We start from the raw sequence: 24,656 nt of genomic DNA, 5'->3' as shown, positions 1-24,656 counted from the left end.
CCCTGGCTCTCTAAAGTACAGCGTTATGTGTCCAGTTTAAAGTTTAAATATTGACCCTGCCAGCGTCGACCGGCCCAGCAGCCCCGTAGGGTTGCCCACGATGTGGCATCGCTGGAGGAGGGAGGGTGTTCGGTCGGCGCGGCGACTGCCGCGGCCGGTCGGGCGCCGCTGCGCTCCGCTGCGTCCTGGCATGCGCCGTCCCCAGGCGCGGTAAATGCGCTGCTCGGCCGGCGGGGCTGCTGCGGGTGCCGTATTTGTGTGCGTCCTCCCGGTCTGAGGAAACCAGTTTTAGCCAGGCAGCGGGCCTAAAATAATTGCCAATCCAAAGTGGGGAACAAAGAAATTGTTGTGATTCACATGAGCTGAAGATGGAAGAAACTGGCTCAGGGCCTGTCACGTTAAGTTCTGAACATCCTAATAAAATTGGATGGCAGATGTGCCATCCAAGTTACGCCCTGGCGGGGCATGTATAAATTTACATTTATTTGAGTGGTTAAAGTTCAGAGCATTGTGGGTACTGTATCGATTCCCATCTAGAATTCAGCCCTTTTCTGCTTTAGCTCACTGCTTCTCAGCATTGGTGCCCATATTGCTGGAAAATGCCATTACATAATTAAATTATCTTAGTTCAGTTATCGCGTTGCAATTTATGACGCTTGACTAAAGTTGTTAGCCAGTACCTTTTTCGTGTTCCTTTTTGTAAGGAAACCTTGTTCACTGTTACTCAGGATTTGTCAAACTCAGTATACAAGTCTGCCAGCAGGAGGCGACATTCTCTGGAATTAATTAACAGCTTATTTTTGTGAAGTTTTTCCATGTGCCTGTTTGTATTGGCTTGCCGGGTGGAGGGGTAACTGGCAGAACAAGCTGGGTCTGAATGCAATTTTTCATCAACTAATTCCCACCATTTCCTTTTTTTGTTAGGTAAATTAGCCTAATACCAATATTTGATTGTAACTATCCGCATTTCCGTTGTTTTAATATTCAGCCTCTGAACAGTGGTACATCTTCCGAGGTCTGTCAATATTCACGGTGCTTTCACCATCATTTAAAGTCATATTAAGCCTATTTTTATCAGCATCTGCTCTACTTATTGTGCTGAAGAACATTGCGAAAAGGCGTGTGGTTCGCGTTATTGTTACGTTGCCTGTCGTACAGAAGCTGTTCTGCTTTCATCCAGAACAGAATAAAGAAAATGTGTTATATCTTCACCCCCGCTGTGTAAAGGAGGGCAGGCAGATGTTGCTGTCTGGCTGACGGTGATTGAGTACCAATCAGTCGCCTCCCTTGATTGTGGCGTGTAGGATGCGGTGTGTCTGCAGTCCTTTTGTGATTGAGGAACGTTTGCCATCGACGTGCGGTGCGCTGTAAAGCTTCAGAACGGGAAAGGGTTCGCGACAGTATAAGAGAGGTACGCTCTGTGCCAATCGCCGTCGTTAATTACACACTTGACTTTTTAGCGCAAAATTGCTTGTAAATGTCCGAATGCCCTGGTAGAGCCTCCGTGCATGGCTTTACTATATTTGTGTTGAGTCTGAAGGGGCTGTCTTCGGGTGGGTGGGGGTTAGAGAAAGCTGTTTTGCGGGGGATAAGTGCTTATGTAACTCCACATGAGGTGGTCTGGAGGGCCACATGTTGACTGTTGTTAGTTTTGAACTGGGAGTCGTTCACGAGAAACATTGAACAGTGTGTCTGCACTCCCCTGACTTCGTCACATTTTCCCCCTCCTTCGATAATGCAGGAGAAAATGCGGAAAAGTTCCCCGGATACTAATGCTGTCACCACGGGTAAAGGACACGAGCCAGCACCTAATCTCCATAATTCTGGATGCATATAAGTCCTGGTCGAACGGTCAGAGGATGGAGTGTCTTGTCTTCTGTCTGTTTATATAGATCTTGCAGTCAGGGGAAAGATTGGACATGTTGTACACTCTTTTCCTCTGCGTTTCCCGCCCCCCACTCCGGTCATTATGTAATTAAAACGATCGGGTTACGATATTAATGGTCCAGATACCATCAGGGAATAACCTTAGTCAGTTTATTATTGCCTGCCCCATTTTCACTACATATGTAGGCCTACCTTTTTTTGGTGGTAACTGGGAACTATAGCACTCAGATTTTAAGTGTGCCTTTAATGACGTTTTAATTGATATCACAGAACTGTTAAAAGTAGCGGCTTTAAGTTTACTGATTAGAAAAGGTTCTAAACATCGTTTATGAAAATGACCATGTCAGTTATGCGCAATTGTACATCTAGGTTTTTTTAAAAATTATTGTTGCGAAAATACAGGGCATTATTTGGGCCTGTATAGCCTACTTTTGATCGGTATTATTTGAGAACTACTTGTAGAGCGCAGTTAATATAATCGGGAGTGCCTGTTCTTTTTGAAGGAATTTAGTCATGACGGAAGATTATGCTTGTGAATTTATATTGACATATAATTTGGAATAAAACACTGCTGAAGTACAGTTGTCTTGTTTGGAAAAGAACCGCCTATTTAAAACAACCGACGCGAAATACGATTAAAGAAATTGCAATAGGATATCTTTGTAAACGGCCGAAATTCTGTATTATGTAATTTAATCAAGTTATTGACTCTTAAACATGATTGTATTTCAAAGGTATTATTCGATCAACACTACGAGACACGGCTGAAAGTAAACAGCCTTTGGCAGACTAAATCTGATAAATTCAGCCAGTCGACATTCGAAGTGGAGGGGGTGGCTAAACCTAACCCCACCTCTTCTGTTAGCGGAGGCTTTTGGCTTGTATAAAATAGCTTCTCGGGTTACAGTCTTCAGTACAAGATTTTTTATGTTCAGGTGAGCTTGTAGTAGAGCAGGATTTAAGATTTAAAGGCATTGGAAGAAGTGTTTTCCTTAAAATGCGTGGCAAAGTGGCCTATATACTGCCCTGTTCACCTGGGTCGTCACCCACATATTCGGGTCATTTGATATCCTACGGAAGACGCTGCAGGTAACCTCGATTTTTGCATTTAAACTTTATTTTGGAATATAATACTTTGCCTAATGTGTAAGTTGTTTTCTGTAAATTGTAGAAATATGCACACGTGGTTAAAAATTCTAGATAGTTTATACTGTCCGTTGCATTCGGGATGTTTTTCTCGCGGCTCATTATTCAATATCGCGTGCTGCGAACTGAGAGTCCTATGTAACAGCTGAGCAGTTTATAACGTCTTGTTATTGCCTTTATAATAGGTTGCGCGGAATTAAAGTAGGAAATAAAACATTCGTCTGTGTAAAATGTAGTTATGGTTGTAGCTCTTAACTTATTTTTTTATCTTAAAGCCGCTTATGTTGATCGATTGTTGATGTTCTGTAGATTTTTTGTCATATAAAATCGTGTACGCTTTGTGGCAGTGCCTTGCTTAATATTTACGAGGGAAAGCCGAAACCTGCTGTGGCAGCTTTTGAATGTAATACTGTTTTATTTAGTGGTTGTGTTTTGCTTAGATGTGGGATGTGAAATGTCACGTAAAGTAATTCTATCAAGAAAGTAGTTGGAGCATGGTTTATTTCTGGAGAAGAAAAATATGAGACTGCCATATTTTGTTTTGGCACACCTCGTGTATCGAGTGAAGGGTCTCTTGGGGGAATAGAACGCGTTATCCTTTGAACCCCCACGAACTTTACAACGAGCTTCAGATGGTGCAGCTACCAGCGGAACAATGCTGCGGCTCAGAGAATGCTGGGAGCTAAATTTGCATGCCTTGTTTTCAAGAAACCTTCCAGAATTAGGGCAGTGGGTGGTACTTTTAAATTAGACAACCCAAACGTATGCAAAAAACAAAAAAAAAAAATGTAATTGCTTTTCCCAACGGCTATTGCTGCCATCGCAGAACAGGTATTCTCATGAACAAATTTCAAAACAGACTGGAATTTGCGAGGAATTTAGTTCTATCGCTTGATTCACGCACATTTCGATTCTAATTTACTTGCTACGGGGTCGTGGAGACGGAAATAAGGGCATGCGGAAGTGTTTCTTTGGAAGGGAATCTATATGGACGATTACCATCTTACTTCAGAAATTCCTACGACGTGATGGCTTCTTTTTCAAGTTAAAACTTGAGCGTCTAAAAAAAGAAGATAAACCACTGGAAACTAAAAATATACAGTTCCCTGGAATGGCAAGTGGATGCCTTGCCAGGATATGTTTACTTTCCCTGTTTTAATAATGTCTTTTTTCTCCTCTCTCTAGGGCATCTGGAGCAAGTGTTGTTGCCATTGACAACAAAATAGAACAAGCAATGGTAGGTGATGGATTTCTTTAATATTTCTTGTGTTTCTTTTATTCATCTTTTATTATTTCTTTTGAGGGAATGCTGATAAGTTTGCTTGAGAAATTGCTGTGTTAACCTTATTTCCAGGTACGTCCTCAAATGTGGATTGCACTGTTACTTCCAGCTACCAGCTGCTGTCTTGGTTAAATACATTTTGAATATGCGTATTCTTTGCCCGGCTTCCACAGGTGGATTCTTTATCGTGTGGATTTTTTTTGCAAATCATTTTCTAGGAGTTTGCACACCTAGTGAGAGTGAAAAAGAGTGATTTTTGCAGCGTTGCCCTTGGCGCTCAGTTAATCGGGGGTCTCTGGCCTTGTCTGCAGGATCTAGTGAAGAGCCACCTGATGTATGCGGTGCGGGAGGAGGTGGAGGTCCTGAAGGAGCAGATCAAAGAACTTTACGAGAGGAACTCTGTGCTGGAGCGGGAGAACGCCGTGCTCAAGTCCCTGGCCAACAGCGACCAGCTCTCCCAGCTCTCCCTGCAGCCCGGCAACCCCGCCGGAGCCACGCCTCCCCCGCAGCAGCAGCCGGAGGCCCCGCCCCCCCAGCCCAACGTCTCCTCGGCGTGAAGGCGACCCTTCGGCCCGCGCGCAGGCGAGGGGACAGCCGTTACCGACGACGACGACGGCGACGAAAAGAGGCCACCGCCCTCAGACTCGAACCGTTAAAAAACAAAAAGGAAAAAAAAAAACAAAAGAAAAAAAATCTCAAACTAAAATAGATCCGTCTGTATCTTGTCTGCCGCCCGCTTCGAAAAAAAAAAATGTGAAGATCCGCCGCTTCAGTGTGTGTGTGTGTGTGTGTGTGTGTCCGCGCGCCGCCCGGCCTTCCGCGAGGACCCGGGCGATCGTCCCGCGGGGGGGGGCGCCTTCCATGGGCTCCCCCTCGCGTTGGCGCTCCTCGGGCGAGGGGGCGGGATCTGGGGCGGGGCCCGGCGGACCGGGAGGAGAGCTCACGGGATCAGCGAGGGGGATCCGTTTCGGGATCCGCTCCTCGCCGTCACCCCCACCTCGCCCCAACCACCCCCCCCCCCCAAGCCTTCGAGCTGGGCGACGGGCGGGTGGGGGGGGGTGCGCCTCGCACGGGAGAAGAGCGGAAAGAATCACAGCGGAGGGGGTGGGGGGAGACTATCTTGCGGAGGAGGAGGAGGATGAGGAGGACTGGGGCCTTGCTGTTTCACGCTGTTGGAAGTGCCAGTCTGTCAGTAGAGCCACCGCACTTTTGACATGCGTCCAATCCGTCACACACCAGTTCAGTTTCACTGTTTGCGTTTATTTATTACAGGGCTGCTATTTTCATAATGTAAATGAACAGTGTTCCAGAATCAGTTTAATGCGAATACTTATTGTTTTTGAAACCTTTGAAATATGTAATTGGTCATGCAATGGATGGGGTGGAGTATTGCAAAAACTAGTTAACGATGTAGGCAATAATAAAGACAAATTTTGGTGTAGTTCTAACACTAATGGCAATTTTACTTTGGGATTGTTTATTTACAAACAGTAGTTCAGTTCCAGTTTTGAATGTACAGTTGTATAGAGTGTAAAGTATTAAGAGCATCGAAAGTTTGTACAGGTAAGCATCAGTTCTTGTGATATGAAATCTTAAATGAATATTTGGTGGGATATTTTGATGAAGAAAACTGTTTGCTTCTGTCACTCGTTTCTTTGTCTGAGAGCGGAGAGGTAATTGCCATACTTGCTCCCCCCCCCCCCACCCAACTTTAAATAGAAAGAAAAACAAAAATCTTGTGCTTATTTTTATATTTTTTTGAGGGGGGGTGGGTTGGGGTGGGGGTGGCGGGAGGAAAAAAAAAGCTGTGAATTTGTTCAACCTACTTTGTAACCAAAGATGCAAAGCTGTGTAATTCATTTATTATTTTGTAATGCGCACTCTATATGTATTTTAATTTGTTTTTTTTTTTTTGTTACTCTCCTTCACAAATGTTTTTTTTTTTTTTTTTTGCTGTTAGCATGTTTTGCATGATCTGTAATCTTCAAGCCACTCTCTTACCTCATGTTTTTTTTTTTTTTGTTTTGTTTTTTTTGTTTTTTTTTATTTTTTATTTCAGCCCTCTTATTGTATCATAAAGTAGTCTGTGAAAAAATGTCCGTAGGGAGGATGAGCAGAACAAAGAGCTGGCCGTGAGTCGGAGAAAAGTAGTCCCGGCGCCTGTGCGCACGGCGAGGGCCGCGCACGCGCGCCGCGGGCAGAGAAAATGAAGTGAGCCATCTTTCTGTTCCTTTAAAAAATGGTGTTTTTGAATTTCATATGCAGATAAAAAAAACGTTTTTGTTACTTTGCAAATTTTAATGTATTTAATAAATGCAACGTTCAGATTCCAAAACAAAACGCTTGTTGGCACGCTTTTTTCCCTTTTTCCCCCGCAAAATGCACGGTTCGCCGTAGCCTGCTCTGTGTGGAGAGGCCTGGTTTCCACCGGTTCTGTGGCCCTCTGTGTGTGTTCTTGGGATGTCCCATTAGACCCCAGGATGTGTGTACTAATGGTCAAAGCTACCAAAGAGATAGAGCCAAATAGCACTGTGTGTTATTTGTGCGTGCAAAAAACAAACCAAAGTAAGGACAAGGCTAACTCCACAAACCAAACCGGATGAACTACTCTCTTGGCAAGCCCTGTGCTCCGGTGGATGGAACATCAAAAGGTGCGACCTCCAGACTTGTAAACCGCTCAATATCCAAATGAAGCTCCTGCATCAGCCACAAAGGTATGCACCAGCTCACCACAATAGAACAGCCGAGGGGGAGACACTAATCCCTAAGATTCATCCTTCCTGTGCTTGGCTAAAAAAGCCTGCAAACCGGGGCTCCAACCAGCGCAAGTTTCTGTGCAGGGTGAATGCGAGAGAATGCGCAAAATGCCTGTTAGCAAAACAGTGCAGTTTCCATGCCAGTATGTGTCACTCTCTCTCACCTTGAGCGATGACACACCTTCAGCCCTTCGGAAGGATAGTGTCACAGTCAGTCTACGCAGCACGTGCCAAAAAATACAGCATAAACGTTTGTATCTTTAAACACTTAACGCGCACACACGTACCTTATAACTTGCAGCTTGTTTTCAACATTTATTCATGTACTGGTCAACTGTAAATAAAGCATCATGTTTTGCAAGTTATCTTTAAAAAAAAAAAACTCCACAATTACCAGCGTTTCCCCCAAATCTGTGCATTGTGGAGGGCTGAAATGGCCAGTTGTGAACATTTCTTGTGTCCCATTTTCTTGTAGAGGCCGATATACTGTATACTTGAAAGTATGTTGTAATGTTAGTTTTTTCAACGTGCTGAAACCCCCCCCCGCTGCCCGCATTCTACATTTCCCTTGAATTTGAATTTACCTTGAACAAAGCTTCAATGTGCTGTGACTCCTGAAGATGCTCACCACATGTTTTGACAAAACATTTTTTGCATTCCTTTTTTGTCAAAGTTAAAGCAACCTCTTGCCAGTGAATGCTACTGTGTAAGCATCAGCTTCCTCAGTCAGTGACCCTTTTCCTAAAAATGTTTCCTGAAATTAGGACCGCTATCATGCCATTGAATAATAATGAATTGGTCATTTAGTGTTCCAATCCATAACCCCCTGTTATAAATGATGGGAACAGGTTTCTAACGCTTCTATATGCCAAGGCTATTGTTAACTGCTTCTTATTGGTGCAAAAATAAATAAATAAAATCCTTTAAAAAAAGCAAAAGCAGAAAAAGCACTTTATAATAAATATCCATACAAATAAACACATATGCGCGCGCGCACACACATTTAGATGCATGTGTGCGTGCTTGTGTGAAATGCACTTCGATGAAACGTGTTCAGACCCATGTAAGCAGGTAGATAGTTTCTTGTCATGGAGGTGATAGCAGGAGAGGGGAAGGGGGGGGGGATTCCTGGTAAAAGCAATATGAAAGATGAAGTGAGGTTATTGTGAGTCACCTGATTTGGTGTAAATTGCCTGTTTTTTAAATAAAGATTCAATGATTCAATTTTAAATCCTCTGTCCAAAGCTCCCTCTGGATTAACAGTGGATAATGTGTGTGTATCATACAGTAAAGGTGTACTGAGCAACTCAAATAATTAGCCAAACACTTGTTTATCAATGCTGGTCCTCCAAACTCACTACACATGCTAAAGTTAGTGGCAAATAAACCAAGACCTTTTTATTGGCAACTTTGATACTAATTGTACAATATCTTATGGAAGACCACCAATTAATTTTTTAATCAGATGGCTTGCCTTTATATCACATAAACTATAGTTCCAACAAAACTTATTGCAGATAATAATCAAGGCTGTCATACATGTGTTTAACTATTGAGACTAAGCAACAAGGGTCTCACAACACACTGTCCTTAGGGTTAGTACTGAAAAACACAACTGCACTAGAAACATGCTAGTGCAAGTCTATTGAATATTTCTGTCATGGAATGGAACAGAAAGTTGTCTTGCTAGTGTGAGGAATTAAATGCGTTATTTTAATCGCAATGCATTCCAAATGCATCCCATACAAATCGGATAAAATTATTTTCTCAGAATTGTGTATTAGTTCTTTATCGTGAGAAAAGCTGGTTATCTCTTTAATGGATGTTACAATTATCTTCTTTGTCTGAACTGATTCTCTTAAAATCAACAACAGAGCAGTACATGAGTAAACAAGTATCTTCTTTGTCTGTACAGATTCTCTTGAAATCAACAAAGGAGCATTACATGGGAAAACAGTGAGCTGTCCATTAGAAATTTGATAAACAAGCACAATCTTCATCTTGTAAGGCGTTCCTGAAAATACCTACACCTTATTTCATACCTTGCTTTCTTAGATTGAGAAAAAGCCTGAGCTGTGGGGAAGAACTTTCCATGTAAAAAGTTATTTGCTCTGGATAATAGCGTCTGCCTGTAATGTAATGTAAAAGAGGTGAGTTGTTTGAATGACACCGCAGTACGCCTGATTTGAGATTTCAATGATTTATTTATTAAGATTATTATTAAGAAAAAATTTGAGAAACATGAGACACCATCACGTTACACACGTCTGATGAGCTCATTTTGCTCTCAGAAATTCCCATAAAAATGCAGCAATGTCAAAACCAGCCTGGGTGATTCAACGCATTCCATACATGTCAAACAGCACGTATCACACAGAGTTTGAGATAGGCTTACGTGCCATCCTCTTGGCTGGTTCACGGACTACAGTCTCTTAAACGAAAGTAATGTATGTCAGTACAATCACTCGGTAAATAAAGTGAAACTTTAAGATTTAACTGACCTTCCCTGCTCCAATGTTAAATGACAAGACTGGACAAGGTGATTGGCTGATGGCACCATTTAGTCCATGGGTCTGCAGAAAATCCTCATTTTCTAATGGTCATTTTAGTTGCCTGTTTGTGCATTTATGTAACATCTGATCTCAGGCAAATGTATTAGACCTGAGAGGTAATAAACTCAACAAACCCCTTGTCCTCACACTGTGACCAAGTTCCAGAACTTCAATGCATGCGCCAAATCCACCATTATTTACAGCACAGATATTTACTTTAATGGTAATTCGTTGATGGGTATTTGACTGAAGCTAGACATTCAAAAGAGCAACTTCCATCTTTTGCTCATTTTCATTTAAGGCCTTTGGTTAAATGTATTTTCATATTTAACTTATTGGGAAATCCTATAAAAAAGGGAACATTAAATTTTCTACAATCATGTAAAGCACACTTGGCATATAAGTCCGCTTCAGGAACTGGAAAGACGGAACCACAACCCAAACTGTTGTATGAGATTCATTACAAATTGTATGTGGTATCAATACTTCCTGTCCAAATTGTGCTAGTCATTACTGGCTATGGTAGCAGGTACATTTCTACCCTCCTGTTCCTTTCTTGAGACATCTCAGAACCTAGGCCCTGAAGAAACTAGGCCTAACCCTTGAGATAAGACCTGCTCTAAGTTACTAATGAACAGTTTTACCAAAGAATAGCCCAGTGCTTTCCCCAAGACTCTTTCATGCTTTATATACATTCAGAAAGTATCCACTTTTTTCATATTTTTTTCCTGTTAGTGCATTGAAATATTTTATCCGTTCACCCCAACAACATAGATTTTAAACATTTAAAAAAGTTTTCATTTATAAATGTTTTCACTAAATGTCTGTACTCCACAGACAGGCCTTTGCCAGCAATTACATTTAGAATTTAGAATATTTGCTCATTCCTCCATGCAAATTCACTCCATCTCTGCCAATATAGATGGAGTGTCAGTGAACAGCAATTTTCAGGTCACACCACAGACCTTCAATGGGGTTTATATCAGGACTTTGGCTAGGCCATTCTGGAATACTGACCTTCTTGTTTTAAGCCATTCCTGTATAGTTTTTGCAATGTTTTCTTGGTCATTGTCCTGCTGGAATATAAATCTTTGCCCTAAACACATTTCTTTTTCAGATTGCAACAGGTTCTCCTCAAAGGTTCACGTTTACTTGGCTCAATCAAAATGCTTTTTATAATTTCTCATTTTAAAGGTTATTAAACAAACATTCGCGAACAACCGAGATTAGTGCATCACATCACCGTTTATTTGAGAATTTTTTTATTAAAGAAACACAACTCTTTTTTATAAAGAAACTAATTACTAACGATCATCTATGCTAATGCTAAGTATGGTGTTACCTGGGTGATGGGTGTTTTGTCTGTATCATAGTGTTTTGTTTTCAGGCCAAAGAACTCAACTCAACTCCTCATTGGGTCTCATCAGACCACAAAACTCACTTCCAGAAGGTCCTGGGTATCACATGGCTTCTGGCAAACTACAGGCAAGTCTTAATGCTAGCCACTTCTGTCTAGCCACACTCTCCCAGAGACCACATCTGTGAAGTGCAGAAGAGATAGTTGATCTCTGGAGAGTCAGCCAATGAGCTCAGGGACTGTCAGTGTCATAGCTGTATTCTTGGTCACTTCTCTGAAAACTGTCCCTCTCTTCCAATTGTTCAGTTTGGTAGGGTGGCCTGAACTAGGTACCTCCTGAACAGTTTTTTAAAAAATGGAAACATTTTATTACTGTGGACTAACAGTGCTCTTAGTAAGACTCAAATCTTTGAAATGGTTTTCCTAACCTTCTACAGTTTTTTGACTCCTAAGAACTTCATCCAAAAATTCATGGGCAGTTCTTTGGTCTTAATGACAGCCTGACTGCTCTGATTTGCCATTTCAGTAGTGAGACCTCACAAAGTTAGTCATATTCTGCAATAATACAATTAAACACAGGAACTCAGCAGAGGTGGACCTTGTTAACACACTTGGGGTGATCTCTCAAAAAAATGAGATCTCTCAATAAACCTGCCAAATTTAGATTAATATAAACTGGTAAATACCAATTACACCATTTTCAGGTTTTAATTTGTAATATAATTCCAAAGACATTAATTTACAGCATTTTGCAATAATTTCAGTTTCAATTCTAGAGAGCTACTTATATAAAAGCAGGAAAAAACAGGACCAGGTCAAAACCTAGTATATGGCTGGACCGGCCGACCAATGGTGTAACTTCATAACTCGGCCGACCAATGGTGTAACTTCATCACTCAGTCACAGAAATTCGCGTTTATAGGGCTGGCCCTGCTGTTGCAGTCCAGCCAAAAATCCCATTTAAAAATATTCAAATTTGGCTTAGCAACACAGTAAATTTGGAACCAATCAACAGGGGGTGAATGCCAATTCATCAACTGGTGCCCTGCAATAGAAAACTAGCGAGGCAGATACCTCAGAAAGATGGAACCATATTTAAAAGCCAACACCATTATAAAGAGCCAGATATTCATGCCATTCAATTAATACACGTAACACATAATAACCTTCTTGAGTAGAGTATTGCTAAACAACTTTACTATAAAGAGATTATTTTCCTTGGCCAGAGTTCAAACATAATAATGTGTCACTTTGCATGACTATGAATGGTCAGGGGCAAGTTAAAACCAGTTCATTGTCAATGCAAAAGATTTGTTATAGGGAAATTGACTTAGTCATGCATAGCAATACATGCCAGCTGTCAGACAGCCAAAACACTCAATTGCCTTTTCACTCGCTCAGAAAACCGGTATCGCAAGAAATCCCTAAAAAACAGCCCTATTGAACTGACATTTTAAAGGAGAACGCTCAGAAAAAGATATATCACCCCCCAGTGGACAATTTACATATTGTTTTCTTTCATGGCACCAGAAAATGACACTAGAGAACATTCCGGCCAAATATTATCCCGGTCACTCATCAATCCTGATGTAGTTGCATTGTATTTTGAGCAAAGGTATGTCTAACATACTCAATTACATTGCCTTTTTTACAAAAGGGGTGCACTCAACCTGACAAAACACTGCATTCCCCAGAGAGCCCGAAAGGATGTGAGGTCCAGAGTTGGTCCTAAACTACTCCACGACAGTGGGCTCTGAACTTCACCTCCCGTTCGCACCGCTGTGAAGTATTACACTCGAGAGAGAAGGCCGTTCTGGAAACAGCTGCCAAGCGGAACAGAGAACTCCGTGTGCCGCTCTGCAGCAGGGTTTATGGGAGGTGAAGTCCACGGGTGTAAGAGAGCCCATCTGCATAGATTCTGATATTGGAAGTCGGGCACAACAGGGCGGGCTATTATACATTATGTAACACGTAAAACAAGCCGGCTATGTTGCCGCTGCCAAAATTCACAACAAAGATGGCTGCCAGGAGCCCACACTAAGTCATCTTAACATTTCCACGAGCGAGCCTCCAGGTAGTTGCACAAGTTTTAGGCGTTAGACAAAGCCGACCATTCAGAAGCAAAGCGGCTGCGCTTACTGATCGCAAACCCGACCTTCTGAAGCCTACTTTCCTCCCACAGTGTGTGCGCTCTTACCAACCGGTCTACACGCCCCACATTACCCAGGGTCCCAGGGGGCCAGAAACCAGATGTGTGCAGCGCAATCGACGCGCGTTTCGCAGCGCGTATCAAGATCAAGTATTGACAAGCCTCCTTCATACTTGGCACCAGTAAAAACATACGGCTGCAATTATATTCGCCCTGTAGGCTGATGTGGAAAGCGTCACTTGTGCCAGCGTTTTAACAGGAACGCGCCAGGATCCGAACACTCCTCAAATTACACAAATAAAACGGCTCTACTCGACCGCTCTCATAACTCCCGACTTGTACAGGACATAAAAGAAACATTCGTAAACAACCAAGATTACAATCTGCCACATCAATGTTTATTTGAAACGTTTTTATAAAACAAACACAACTTTTCTTTATAAAAACTAATTTCTATTTAAAAAAAAAAAAAAAAAAAAAAAAAAAAAAAAACCCCTAAATAACTTAAACCATTCTTGTTCACATAACACTTGGCTCTCTGTTCTGGGCTTGGCATCGACCTCATCGGGAACAAGTCGAATTTGCCCTGGAAAAGGCACTCCTGAACACAATGCCTGAACGCGGAATCAATTCTGGTCATTATTAACAGTAAAAATAAGAAAAAATGTTTTTTGTTTTTTTGTTGTTTTTTTTAAAGACAGGTGACCTCCTTCCGAGATTAATGCTCCCCTAAATCCTCTGAAGTTTGTGTAGCGCAGTCTCTTTCTGGGCTCGCTGGATTCCTATTGTTCCCCCAAGAGAATTAGAATTAGACGGGTCTTGCGTGGAAATGACTGTGCTGGGTTCCCGGCTTGTTTTGGCTGCCCCCCCCCCCCCCTCTCCTCCGCGGTACGCCCGGGTCTGCCTGGTCTCCCGTCGGTCGGGACGCGGTCGGACCCGCGCCGCGGTCAGCCCACGGTCACGAAGCGGCCGGCCTTGCCGCTCTGAGCGGCCGCCACGCGCCGGTCTTTCAGGATGCGGAACCGCTCGTTCAGCGTCATGGCGGTCTGGAGAGGGAGGGAGGGAGGGGGAGAGGCAGGAGAGGGGGGAGAAAGGGAGAGAGAGAAAGAGAGAGAGGACAGGAGAAAGAGATATAGAGAGAGATAGGGGGCAGAGAGAGAGAGAGAGAGAGGAGAGGAGAGGGAGAGAGAGAGAAGAAAAGCACATTCCTTCAACATCCCAGGGTAATATACATTCTAGAATATTCTAGAATTCTCTAAAATAAAATACACACAAGTCATTCTAGAAAAATGAGTGTGAGGAGTCTGGGTGAGGCTCTTCAGAGTATTCTCTGCTGCTAAAGCAGAAAAGGAAAACCCACTTGTGGTGAGTACGTGTCTGCAACGCAGGCGTGCCGATGCTGTCGACACAAATTCACATTCTCACACGCATGAGCAGACAGACAGATACACAGAAAGAACCAAATTTCCAGCTTTGAATGTAGGAGTCAAGCAGTAGGCCAAAGGACAAGTCATCAAGTGTAAGAGGAAATAGTTCAATCCAGTCCTACGGAGTGATGAGAACACAGTCCCAGAACAGGGACACAGAAGTGAGAATGGTACAATTCTTAATCACAAACGCGAAGGCAGCGAGAATAGTAAGGTCCTTAAGCATGAACGCACAGGCAATCGAGAATGGTACAGTCCTAGAGCATGAACGCACAGGCAGGGAGAATTATACAGTCCTAGAGCACGAATGCACAGGCAGTGAGAATGGTACAGTCCTAGAGCATGAACGCACAGGCAGTGAGAATGGTACAGTCCTAGAGCATGAACATACAGGCAGTGAGAATGGTACAGTCCTAGAGCATGAACGCACAGGCAGGGAGAATGGTACAGTCCTAGAGCACGAACGCACAGGCAGGGAGAATGGTACAGTCCTAGAGCACGAACGCACAGGCAGTGAGAATGGTACAGTCCTAGAGCAGAGGGGAGTCACCTGTTTGCCCACGCTGTTGATGTCAAACTGCAGGGGCACCCCTTTGGGCGGCGGCTTCCTTTCCTCCTCTTCCTGCTTCACGGCCAGTGGGGGCGTAACGGGCGGGTGCAGCGTCCAGGCTCGGGGGGGCCTGAAGAGAACAAGAGGGTGGGACACCAACATTGGGGGCTTCCTGCATACCAGCCGAGCATCAATTCTACCTGCACCTTGCCACTTAGTTTTCCCCCTCAGAATCTAGAGCAACTGGTTATACAACTGCAGCCTGCACTTGAAACAGCAAGGACACAGTACTTAACCTGGACATTACACAGCTGTCTTCCTTTGGTCCATTAATGTGTGTGCATGCATGTGTGTGAACAAACAAGGCCCCTTCATCTCGTAGGTCTCGATGCCTGTACCTCAGCAGTGGCATTTATATGACAAACTGCACATCTCCAGTGCTTCTGGTGTTTGCTTAATATGCCGAAATGCACTTTTATAAATGCATTGCTACTCAGTGTAGTATAATGGCAAAGAAGCTGGTCTTGTAACCTAAAGGTCACAGGTTCAATTCTTGGGTAGGACATTGCTGTTGAACCCTTGAGCAAGGTACTTAACCTGAATTGCTTCAGCATATATCCAGCTGTATAAATGGATGCAATGTAAATAATATGTAAAAGTTGTGTAAGTCGCTCTGGATAAGAGCTAAATGCCTGTAATGTCATGTAATGTAATGTAATACAAATCTCTTTGGCTAAAAGCGTCTGCTGAATGGATAAATTGTGCATGGGCTCACTCTGGCTGTGTCCTTGCGGTCGGATTGTCAATGGAAACGGTCAGGATTCCGCTGCTTGTTGTCGAAGTGCGCCACCTAGGGGAGAGGAGAGGAACACAGCTGCCACGCACGTTTGCTATAAGGTTGGCCCCCACACAAAGAAGGCCGTTGCGCTGAGCAGTATGGGAGACCGCTGAATTAGCCGTGGCGGGTGCTAGCCGAATTAGAGAATGTCCCCTCCCAGGTAGCCGCCACCCCCCCGCGCGTTCAGGGCCAGACTTACGGGTGTGCTGCCGGGGGTGGCGCTGGGCTGTTCACTTGGGCCTGGACCTGTGGCGTGGACAGACGAATGGGAAAGGGCCATTTTTAGATGTTCTAGAAGTAGGACGCATTCAAGCCTGTACCTACTCAAATTTACGACCTCCGCACATCCAGGTGTAGAGTGCAAGGGGGAAAGGAAAGATGGACTGTACCTTGAGGCCCCTGCGGAAGAGAAAAGTTGCTTGTCGAGCTTCCTTCTGGATCTGCTGAATGGGGGGCGCATTCCTACACAGAAAACATGGGTTGGAGAGAGAGGTGCCGATTGAGAAGATGGCCGCTTGGTGGACATGGAAGTGGACATGGAAGTGCATTCACAGGACATGGAAGTGCCTTCACTGAATATAAATGCAACTCATCATTATACGGTACAGGTCAGAAGTACTAGGCCACCTGTAGTTTAAAAAAAAAAACTTTAGGTAAAGAAGAATTTGGATAATATATGCACATTTATTGAATAACAAACCGGAGTACAAATATTCTTTTTTCAGTTTCTACCTGCAAAAACACAAAAAGTTAACTTTTACTTGAAAATAGTCTCTCCTCGAAATAGTTTTCTTTGGCTTCAATTAAAATTCAATTACTGGAAGTCTATCCAATCATTTTGCAAAGTGGGAGGTGGAGGGATAGGCTAATTAAATTGAGTGAAATCTTATATACCATAAAGTTTTTAAAACCCCAGTAGACTAATACATTTAGCATGTAATGAAAGTAAAATAGGCACTAAAGTTGCAAACAAATATGCCACAGGAAAAGCCCTTAGGCTTAGAAGTGTGGGGCCAGGTAAACACAGTGACACAATGGTTATCCCCACTGAGAAATTGCAAAGAAGCTTAAGATTTCCAGGTTCAGTACACACCCAGAAGGTTCCAGCTGATGGGCAATAATGTTAACAGGAGAAGACCAGGAAGATCAAGAGGGAGAAGACGAATATCTTGTGTTGCCTACTGCCTAGTCAGAAAAACTGTTGTAAAACTGCACCACAACTACAGGAAGAACTCAATGCAGCCAGACAGAAACCAGTTCCTCTGACTACAGTGAAACAGCAACTACGATCTGATGGTATCTAATCGTTTAATTTAATAATAGGTTTAGGCATTTTAACGTTAGCTAGCTTGCTAACGGTACCTGCCGTCACTGACAGATACGACAGCAAGTGTAACATTAGCTAGGCGCGCGGCACTGAGATGAGGCATACAAATCTGAGTTGTGATTGGGTCCTGTAGGTACCAGTTGCATGGGAACTGATGTTATAGTGATGGTGCTGGGTTTCGGTACCCCACCCTACCTGAGACGCTCCATCATTTGGATAGGGAAGCAACAGCTCAAGATGTTTAGCATAACCAGTCTGACTGGTCCCAGCAAGGTCTAGCCAGCCATGAATTTGACTGGAGTCGCCACCAACAACCGAAGCCCCAACAACCCGATGTATAACTCCACACAAGAACAAACTGACCACTGCTTTGTTGGCAAAGCACATCCTATGCAATCGGGCAGACTTATCTCACATCACCATCAACCCAGTCAGGTTCATGGTACCGGAACATTGCAAGCCTCACCAGAGGGGAGGTGGGGGGTAATCCATCCATTATAGCCAAAACAAACAGCTGGAGACCAGAAAGTTTCAAGACATTCTGAGGGCTCTTATGGCTCTACGCATTTGAAAATCAAATAACCAATCACCATGTGCTACACATGCACAGTGCTCCCCCCTCCCTGCCTCTTCATGGAAACCAGGAAAATGTGACAAACAACAGATGTATTACAGGCATTTCAGCAGGCGCTGTTAACCACAGCGACTTACACAACTTTTACATAACATTTGCATTGCTTCCATTTACACGTCGTAGATGTCAGAAATGTCAATCGGTTTTTAGGGAATGGAAAGGGGTGAAAAACAAAGTGCTGAAAATGAGAAGAAATCTCTTTCCTCAGAGCTAATAGGCCAAAAACACAGAAATAACATTGAGGAAAAAAAAAAGTAACCACTGCCTCCTCGCAATAGCAATACTTTGTACAAACGAGGTTACTTAAACATAGGGCTGGGCGATATCTCTAAAAATGATATGATGCTAGCACTAAATACCCCCCCAACACTGAACTACATCCTTTGGTACAAAAATTTAAGGTGCACTAAGAAATATTTTAGAACAAATATAAGTAGACACTTAAAAATGATTAATTTTCTTTACTATGGTTTGGAACATGAAGGTTACACTCACCTGAGATGAAGATTTAAATTATTTTGTAGGCTTAGGGGGACCCATTTTATTCTACATAAAGCCGGTTGTCTCATGTGCCGGATAATTCACCATCAGGGCAAATCAGGTAAATGACTTTCTAATTCATAGTTCAGCTGTTCACCAGTTGAGGACTGCACACCGTGCCACCGGTGGCAGTAATATTGTTCAAACTCACAAACGGTCAGAAATAACCTACTTTCACATTCAATTAACGGCTTATTTATGAGGAACAAAGGCACATATAGGAAACATCGAACACAATACATTGACAAAATCATCTTGTTGCACAGGCCATGTATTTTCCTTGGATCTGTTTTTTGTTAGACACTTGGTAGAACAGTAAAGAGCTTGAATACCAGGGCTGGGAAATGTGCATTGATCAGTCATAAAAAGTGCCACTGTTTTGTTTTGTTTTGTGTGAAAAGTCTGGTGTCAGTAGCCTATGAAGCAGCACCTTTGAGCTTTCCCAATAGCTTGCCCAATGGGACCCAAGTGCCATTATGGCAGCTAGCCTATATATCGCAGAGATGAACTGGCTTCGCGTCAAGTACTTTCCTCGCATTCTAGGACAATGATCGCTGGCCAAGAATTCAAAGTGGCGATGTACGTCCACTATCTAGAATACTCGACTGCACTGTCCTATCGCCCAGGCCTACTTAAACACAAAAAGGAGTCATCGGTGTGGGCACAACAGCTTTTGCCCTGCATTTAGAAATCAGTCACAGCAATCAGAGCAGTGTTGGCAGCATGTGTGCGAGCCCGCCAGCAGAGGGCAGCGTGTGGCCGTCACTCACTGTCTGTGCAGCTGGACGGGTCTGTGCGCGGCTGCGTCCTGGCCCCTCTGTGCTCCTGCTAGTCTGTGCTGCCGTCGCTGTATGTCTGTCTGTGTGGGCTGCGCCGGCCTCCTCTGCATAAGAGGCCGTGGTTTCTGGAAGAGGGGGCAAGAAGCGACAGAGTAAGAAAGAGAGGGGGACGGCAAGGAAAAGGGAGAATGGTGGGAGTGAGGAAGACATCAGAAATGAATGAATGAGTGAATTTATTTTGCCTCCTACAGGAGCTTGTTTTGCATGTACAGAGTCTCACATATTCACATACAAACATTCATAGAAAAAAGCACATTTAGAAATAGCCATCACTGCACAGTGGATTTCCTTTTTAAATAATCAAAAATAAAATGACAGGTGACTATATGAATGAGGAAGAAGTGAAAGACTGATCTCACATCTTTGTCAAACAGGTCATACACATAGTGCCACAAGGTTTTCAAGCTGACAAGTGAGGGTATCATACTAGTAAATATATAAAGTAACAGCTTCCCATACATTTCTCATAGTGTAAGTATTTTTAAAAATGGAGACAAGCACAGCTAATTTGTCAATGAACTAACTCATCTGATGGTCTGAATGTAGCCTATATGCTAAAGATCATAACAAGGTGAAATATGTTATTTCATGTATTTTCATTGCCTCTGTACCTGAGTTACAGTGGGCCGGTTCAATGGGCTGATTCCCTTCCATAGAGCGGCTGACCGACGGGCTGCCAGACCTGTAATGACCCCCTGACCCCGTCGACGACCCACTACAGGCAGCATCCTTCGGCCACGGCCACCCAGTCTCGCTACACCCCCACCTAAAAATGAGGCCAAGGTATAAGCGGTCTACCTAACAGAACAAAATGCATGTACGCGTTTTAGCTCTTGCATTAAAGGTGCAGGTAGGTATCCTCTCCCAGAAGCATATTTCAAAAGACTCCACGCAATTTTCTGAGCAAAGAGTAATTATTTGACGTGAGGTTTTCGTGTACATCATGCTCTTTTTCCACATAAGAGTATTGCACAATTTGCCAATACCTCTTTGTGACGGGCCACTAGCCCACGATCCAACCCTCCTTCCCTGTGAGAAACGGCCATTCACGAGTGTCCTGCGATTTCCCGTGCCAGACCTCTGTGTATGCTGCTCTCTTCTGTTCAAACGTATTATGTCATCTGAAAAAAATTGCAATGCAGCGTAAAGGCAGGCGCGGCTGTCAGGACTACATTAGCTTGTTGAATTTGCGGTGTGATTTTAGCGGTTACCTTTCGGGAAAAAAACACAATTTGGCTGATGTCTGCGTACCCAAGCGAAGTTACACCCAAACTTCGCCAGTTAGCCAACAGGGTATATGTGGACGTAAATGAACGCAAACATATGTGGAGCTGCTTGCATCAAGACACGAGCTAGCAACTGCATTAATCAGTATTATAATACTTATAGCTGGCTACCTACCTATAGAGGAGACAATGGTTATCTAACGATGTTAGTTACCCGTAGTCCTCTGAAGCTGTGTTTTACACAGTGCGAACTGCGAGGTGCTATTATTACACAGAGCAACCCAACAGAACACTCCGTGCACCGTGCGGCCTTACCTAAGGACATGTCGATTTTATCGAGTCCCTCAGCGCTTTCCCCCCCACCAAGGTCTTTCCTTAATCCTGGTCCACCACCAGATTTGAAGTCGATATTGCTCATGTTTTCTATGTTAGTCTTGTTGGTGAATTTCAGAGGCAAAATAATCCTAGCGCAGCGTTCACTCCATTCACTGGTTAACCACCATATACTACCAATGTTATACGCACGCGTGCGCTGTGACTCCAATTGAGTGGATTGTGGGATGCGTAGTTTTATTCAAAGATTTTCATATAATGTTTAGTTTCATATTATTTTATTGTTCAAACGTTTATAGACATTATTATTATTATTATTATTATTATTATTATTATTATTATTATTATTATTATTATTATTATCAGTTAACTTCATTTCATTTAAGAGAAAGATCAGCTCTGTTTTAAAAACATGGAATTTGGGGGATAGTGCAGGTGCATCTGTTTATGAATGAAATAATAATAAAAAACGTTTATAGTTTTATCACTGTTAACAAAGTAACATATGGATATCTCTTATTATAAGCAATATATCATATTTCAAGGAGCAAGATACATAAAAACTAAAATCTTTCCAAAAGAATATTACAGTACAGCAATTGTAAAACTAACGTGGAAGAGGCCATACATCATCCCTTGTTGAGAAGGGTCTGGCTACAGCACGCTGGGGAACAACAGGAGGACCTACACACTGGGGCTGGAAGCATGTGACCTCCATCACATGGAACAAAACTCACACAACCCAAACTACTAGGAAACAAGTTCTCTAAAGTAAACAAACCACAACTCAAAGTTTTATTTCTTTTAATTTTATTAGTTTAAATGGCCGAATATTACATAGCCTACGGTATTTGTGTCGTGGAAATCACATGTAAAGTCAAAAAGGAAGAGAGACTATATCTTCATGTTAATCACACGGAATAACTTCTTTAATATATTTTATCAAATAGCAGATAACAGTTCAAAACATTCTCACAGGATCCTTTGAAGTTATCTCAGCTAGGCTGAGATTCAGCTGGCTTGTATACTTTGGGCAAACAACCTTTGCTTATGAAGATATAATCTGAGGCGATCTGTTGTACTTTTCCATCCTTTTTTCTTACAGCTCTTTTCTCACACACACAGGATGAGGGAGTGGGGAGTACATTATTTCCTTTCTCTTAAGGCCGAAGTCCTTCTTGTAAATGAAGAGTCAGAAGACTTCAGTTAGATAGATGCTTCCTCCCCCTCTCACCTCAAGCTACCTTGAGCAACCACTTTCTGCCAGCAAGCACAAAAACACCTTGCAAAAACATATTGACAGAATACAAAGTTTGATTAAACACAAATACAAAGTACATTTTATATTTTTCTCTCACAATTCTTCCACTGGTGTCCCACCTCTATTATTATTATTATTATTATTATTCCACTGTGTCCCACCTCCAAACCAGTGAAGAGGGCCAATATTCAGAGGCATGTGGATGCTCATGTGAAAAATGCACTGCATTTGAAAGGTATGCATCTGTTAAATCCACATGTCCATTTCAAATGACACCAAGGAGAAAGCCTAAAATGTACAACATTGTTAATCAAAAGTTATATCTGGGTGGATAAATAATTTTGATTTATATTTGGAAGGTTAAACTGTTTATTAAATCTGTTTTTTATTAATCTTTATCTTCATATTTTGCTTCCTACTCTTCCTTTGCTTTCATTTCATTTTTGTTGGAAGTAAGGCAATCATTTTCAGTTAAATCTGAGGCAATGTGTCTATGAAGTTGACAATGGATGCTGGTTCTGAACTGGTGATTGGTTCTTGTGACAGGATCTTGTATAAACACAAAATTATCATAGAATAAATTAATGCCAAGAGGTACTGGCTATTGACAATACTCTTGTCAGAATAGATACCTCCCCCACTCCCAGAAAAAATAAAAAACCCTATGGGCCCCACCACAACTGCACCCCATCCATCTTCCCCTGCCCTCTCCTTCACCACTGTCTCTGCCCATCTCCTCACCAATGTCTTTATGGCCTACTGCCAATGTAAAAAATGAGCTTATATTGATCACCAGGTACAAAGTCTTCATTTTTTACTTTCCTTATACTGATAGTATGCATGTAAATGTAATGAGTTTTTGTGTTTTTACATTACATTACATTTAGCAGACACTCATATCGAGAGTGCCTTACTTAATTTTTTATATAGCATTTACACTATAGCATGTACATTGCATGCATTTATACAGCTGGATATATACTGAAGAAATGCAGGTTAAGTACTTTGCTCAACGGTACAATGGCAGTGTCCAACCTGGGAATTGAAACTGTGATACAGCTGCTGTATACAGATGTGCACTTTTGAATGGGTGCAATGCTGCAAAGGCAAGGGGAGGCTTTTCACAGTGCTGGACCTTTTCTTCCTCACCTGAGGGATGCAACATTCTGTTGTGGGGATGAAGTTAAAAACACCTGTGACAGGTGAACATACAGTACAGATGAACATTTTGGCTACCTGGTAGAGAACAATTCAGTTAATTTATGTGCATTTATTGAATAACAAACTAGAGAACAAACTTTTTAAATTTCTATATAACAATAACACAAAAATTGAGTTTTACTTAAAAATAATCTTAGACACAACTGTCCTCAAAATAGCCTCCTTTGGCTTTCATTACAATTAAACAAATTATTGGAGGTGGAGGGGTAGGAGCGAGGTGAAGGGATAGTTGACTGAAATCTTATCTATCTTAAGTTTTTTAAAAACCACTGGTAGCCTAACATCATTGGGCTGTACTGTAAGGAAAATAGGCACTAACGTTGCATGAAATATGGCAAAGAAGGAGATTGGCTTAGATGTGTGGAGGTAAGTAAACATATTGTGGCAAGGTTATTCTCTGTGTAAAATTGCAAAGAGGCTTGATATTTCCAGCTGCAGTGTTCAGTACACTCTCAGAAGGGTCTCGCTGATGGGGAGTAATGTTAACAGAAGAAGACTGGGAAGAGCAAGAGGCAGAAGGCAAGTATCCTGTGTTCTCAAGCAAAAGACTCTATCACAAAACTGTACCAAAACCACAGGAAGAACTCAATGCCACTAGAAAGAAACCAGTTTCCCTGAATACAGTGAAATGGCAACTATGATCTGCTGGTCTAAAGGGAAGTGCATCTGCATTTTCCCAATCTTGCTTGACCCGTCGGTCTTTTCTTCTAGACACACACACACACACACACTGCATTGTATAATTTCACTACACTGCCTTTGCATTTTACCTGGTAACCTCATAATTACCCCTGGAACAATGGACTAATATGCTATCTGATCCTGGCTACCTGACAACCGTGTCATAGACATAGACCATGCTACCAATTTTTGATGATTTCTTTCTGTACTGTCAAGTCTGTGTTTAGTCTCTGTCCAATATATGCCTGGTGTGCCCTGCACTATATGTACTATGTGTGCAGAATACACTGTACCACCTGTATTGTCATTAATTGTCACGCCAAAGGAAGTTCCTTTATCATTGTTATATTGTGTTTTGATTGTGATTGATATAAATGTAATTTTCACTTTGATCCCAGAACTTGCACAAGGGATTAAAAAGTGGGAGCACAAGGTCCAGCAGGATGTATCTGTGGGAGAAACCCACAGCACCATTAAATCTAAAACAAATATGCTTCATGTTAATGCGAACAAGGTTAATTAATCAGATTTGTTTCACTCTGTTCTTATTAAGCTAAACTTTCAACAGTCTCTTTAATCTTGTTATATCTAAATGTGAAGCACTTTGTAACTGTGTTTTTGGAAAGTGCAATCCAAAACAAGTTCTCATG

General features: G+C 42.4%; 2 protein-coding genes across 2 annotated transcripts in view; one reads left to right on the top strand and one right to left on the bottom strand.

Annotated features, from left to right (window-relative positions):
• The window catches only part of LOC135256821 (TSC22 domain family protein 2-like), a 39,649-nt gene extending 32,994 nt beyond the window's left edge, over positions 1-6,655 (top strand). The window contains exons 2-3 of the mRNA XM_064339003.1: positions 4,219-4,270; positions 4,627-6,655. Of these exons, the coding sequence (XP_064195073.1) occupies positions 4,219-4,270; positions 4,627-4,872 (298 nt within the window). The 3' untranslated portion in view covers positions 4,873-6,655. The remainder of the gene's footprint in view (positions 1-4,218; positions 4,271-4,626) is intronic.
• A 6,850-nt stretch (positions 6,656-13,505) lies between these two features.
• LOC135256822 (UAP56-interacting factor-like) lies at positions 13,506-21,040 on the bottom strand. The gene is made up of 8 exons (XM_064339004.1): positions 20,826-21,040; positions 20,271-20,405; positions 19,896-20,050; positions 19,216-19,349; positions 16,290-16,406; positions 15,882-15,980; positions 15,107-15,236; positions 13,506-14,175 (listed from the first exon to the last, which is right to left on the bottom strand). Exons 1-8 carry the CDS (start codon positions 20,926-20,928, stop codon positions 14,077-14,079), a joined length of 972 nt encoding a protein of 323 aa, XP_064195074.1. The 5' UTR covers positions 20,929-21,040; the 3' UTR covers positions 13,506-14,076.
• Positions 21,041-24,656: the final 3,616 nt, after the last annotated feature.

Source organism: Anguilla rostrata, chromosome 6 (assembly GCF_018555375.3).
Source record: "Anguilla rostrata isolate EN2019 chromosome 6, ASM1855537v3, whole genome shotgun sequence".
Taxonomy (NCBI): Eukaryota; Metazoa; Chordata; class Actinopteri; order Anguilliformes; family Anguillidae; genus Anguilla; species Anguilla rostrata.
Note: the sequence above shows the minus strand (reverse complement) of the source record. Positions and strands in the feature narration are given on the sequence as shown.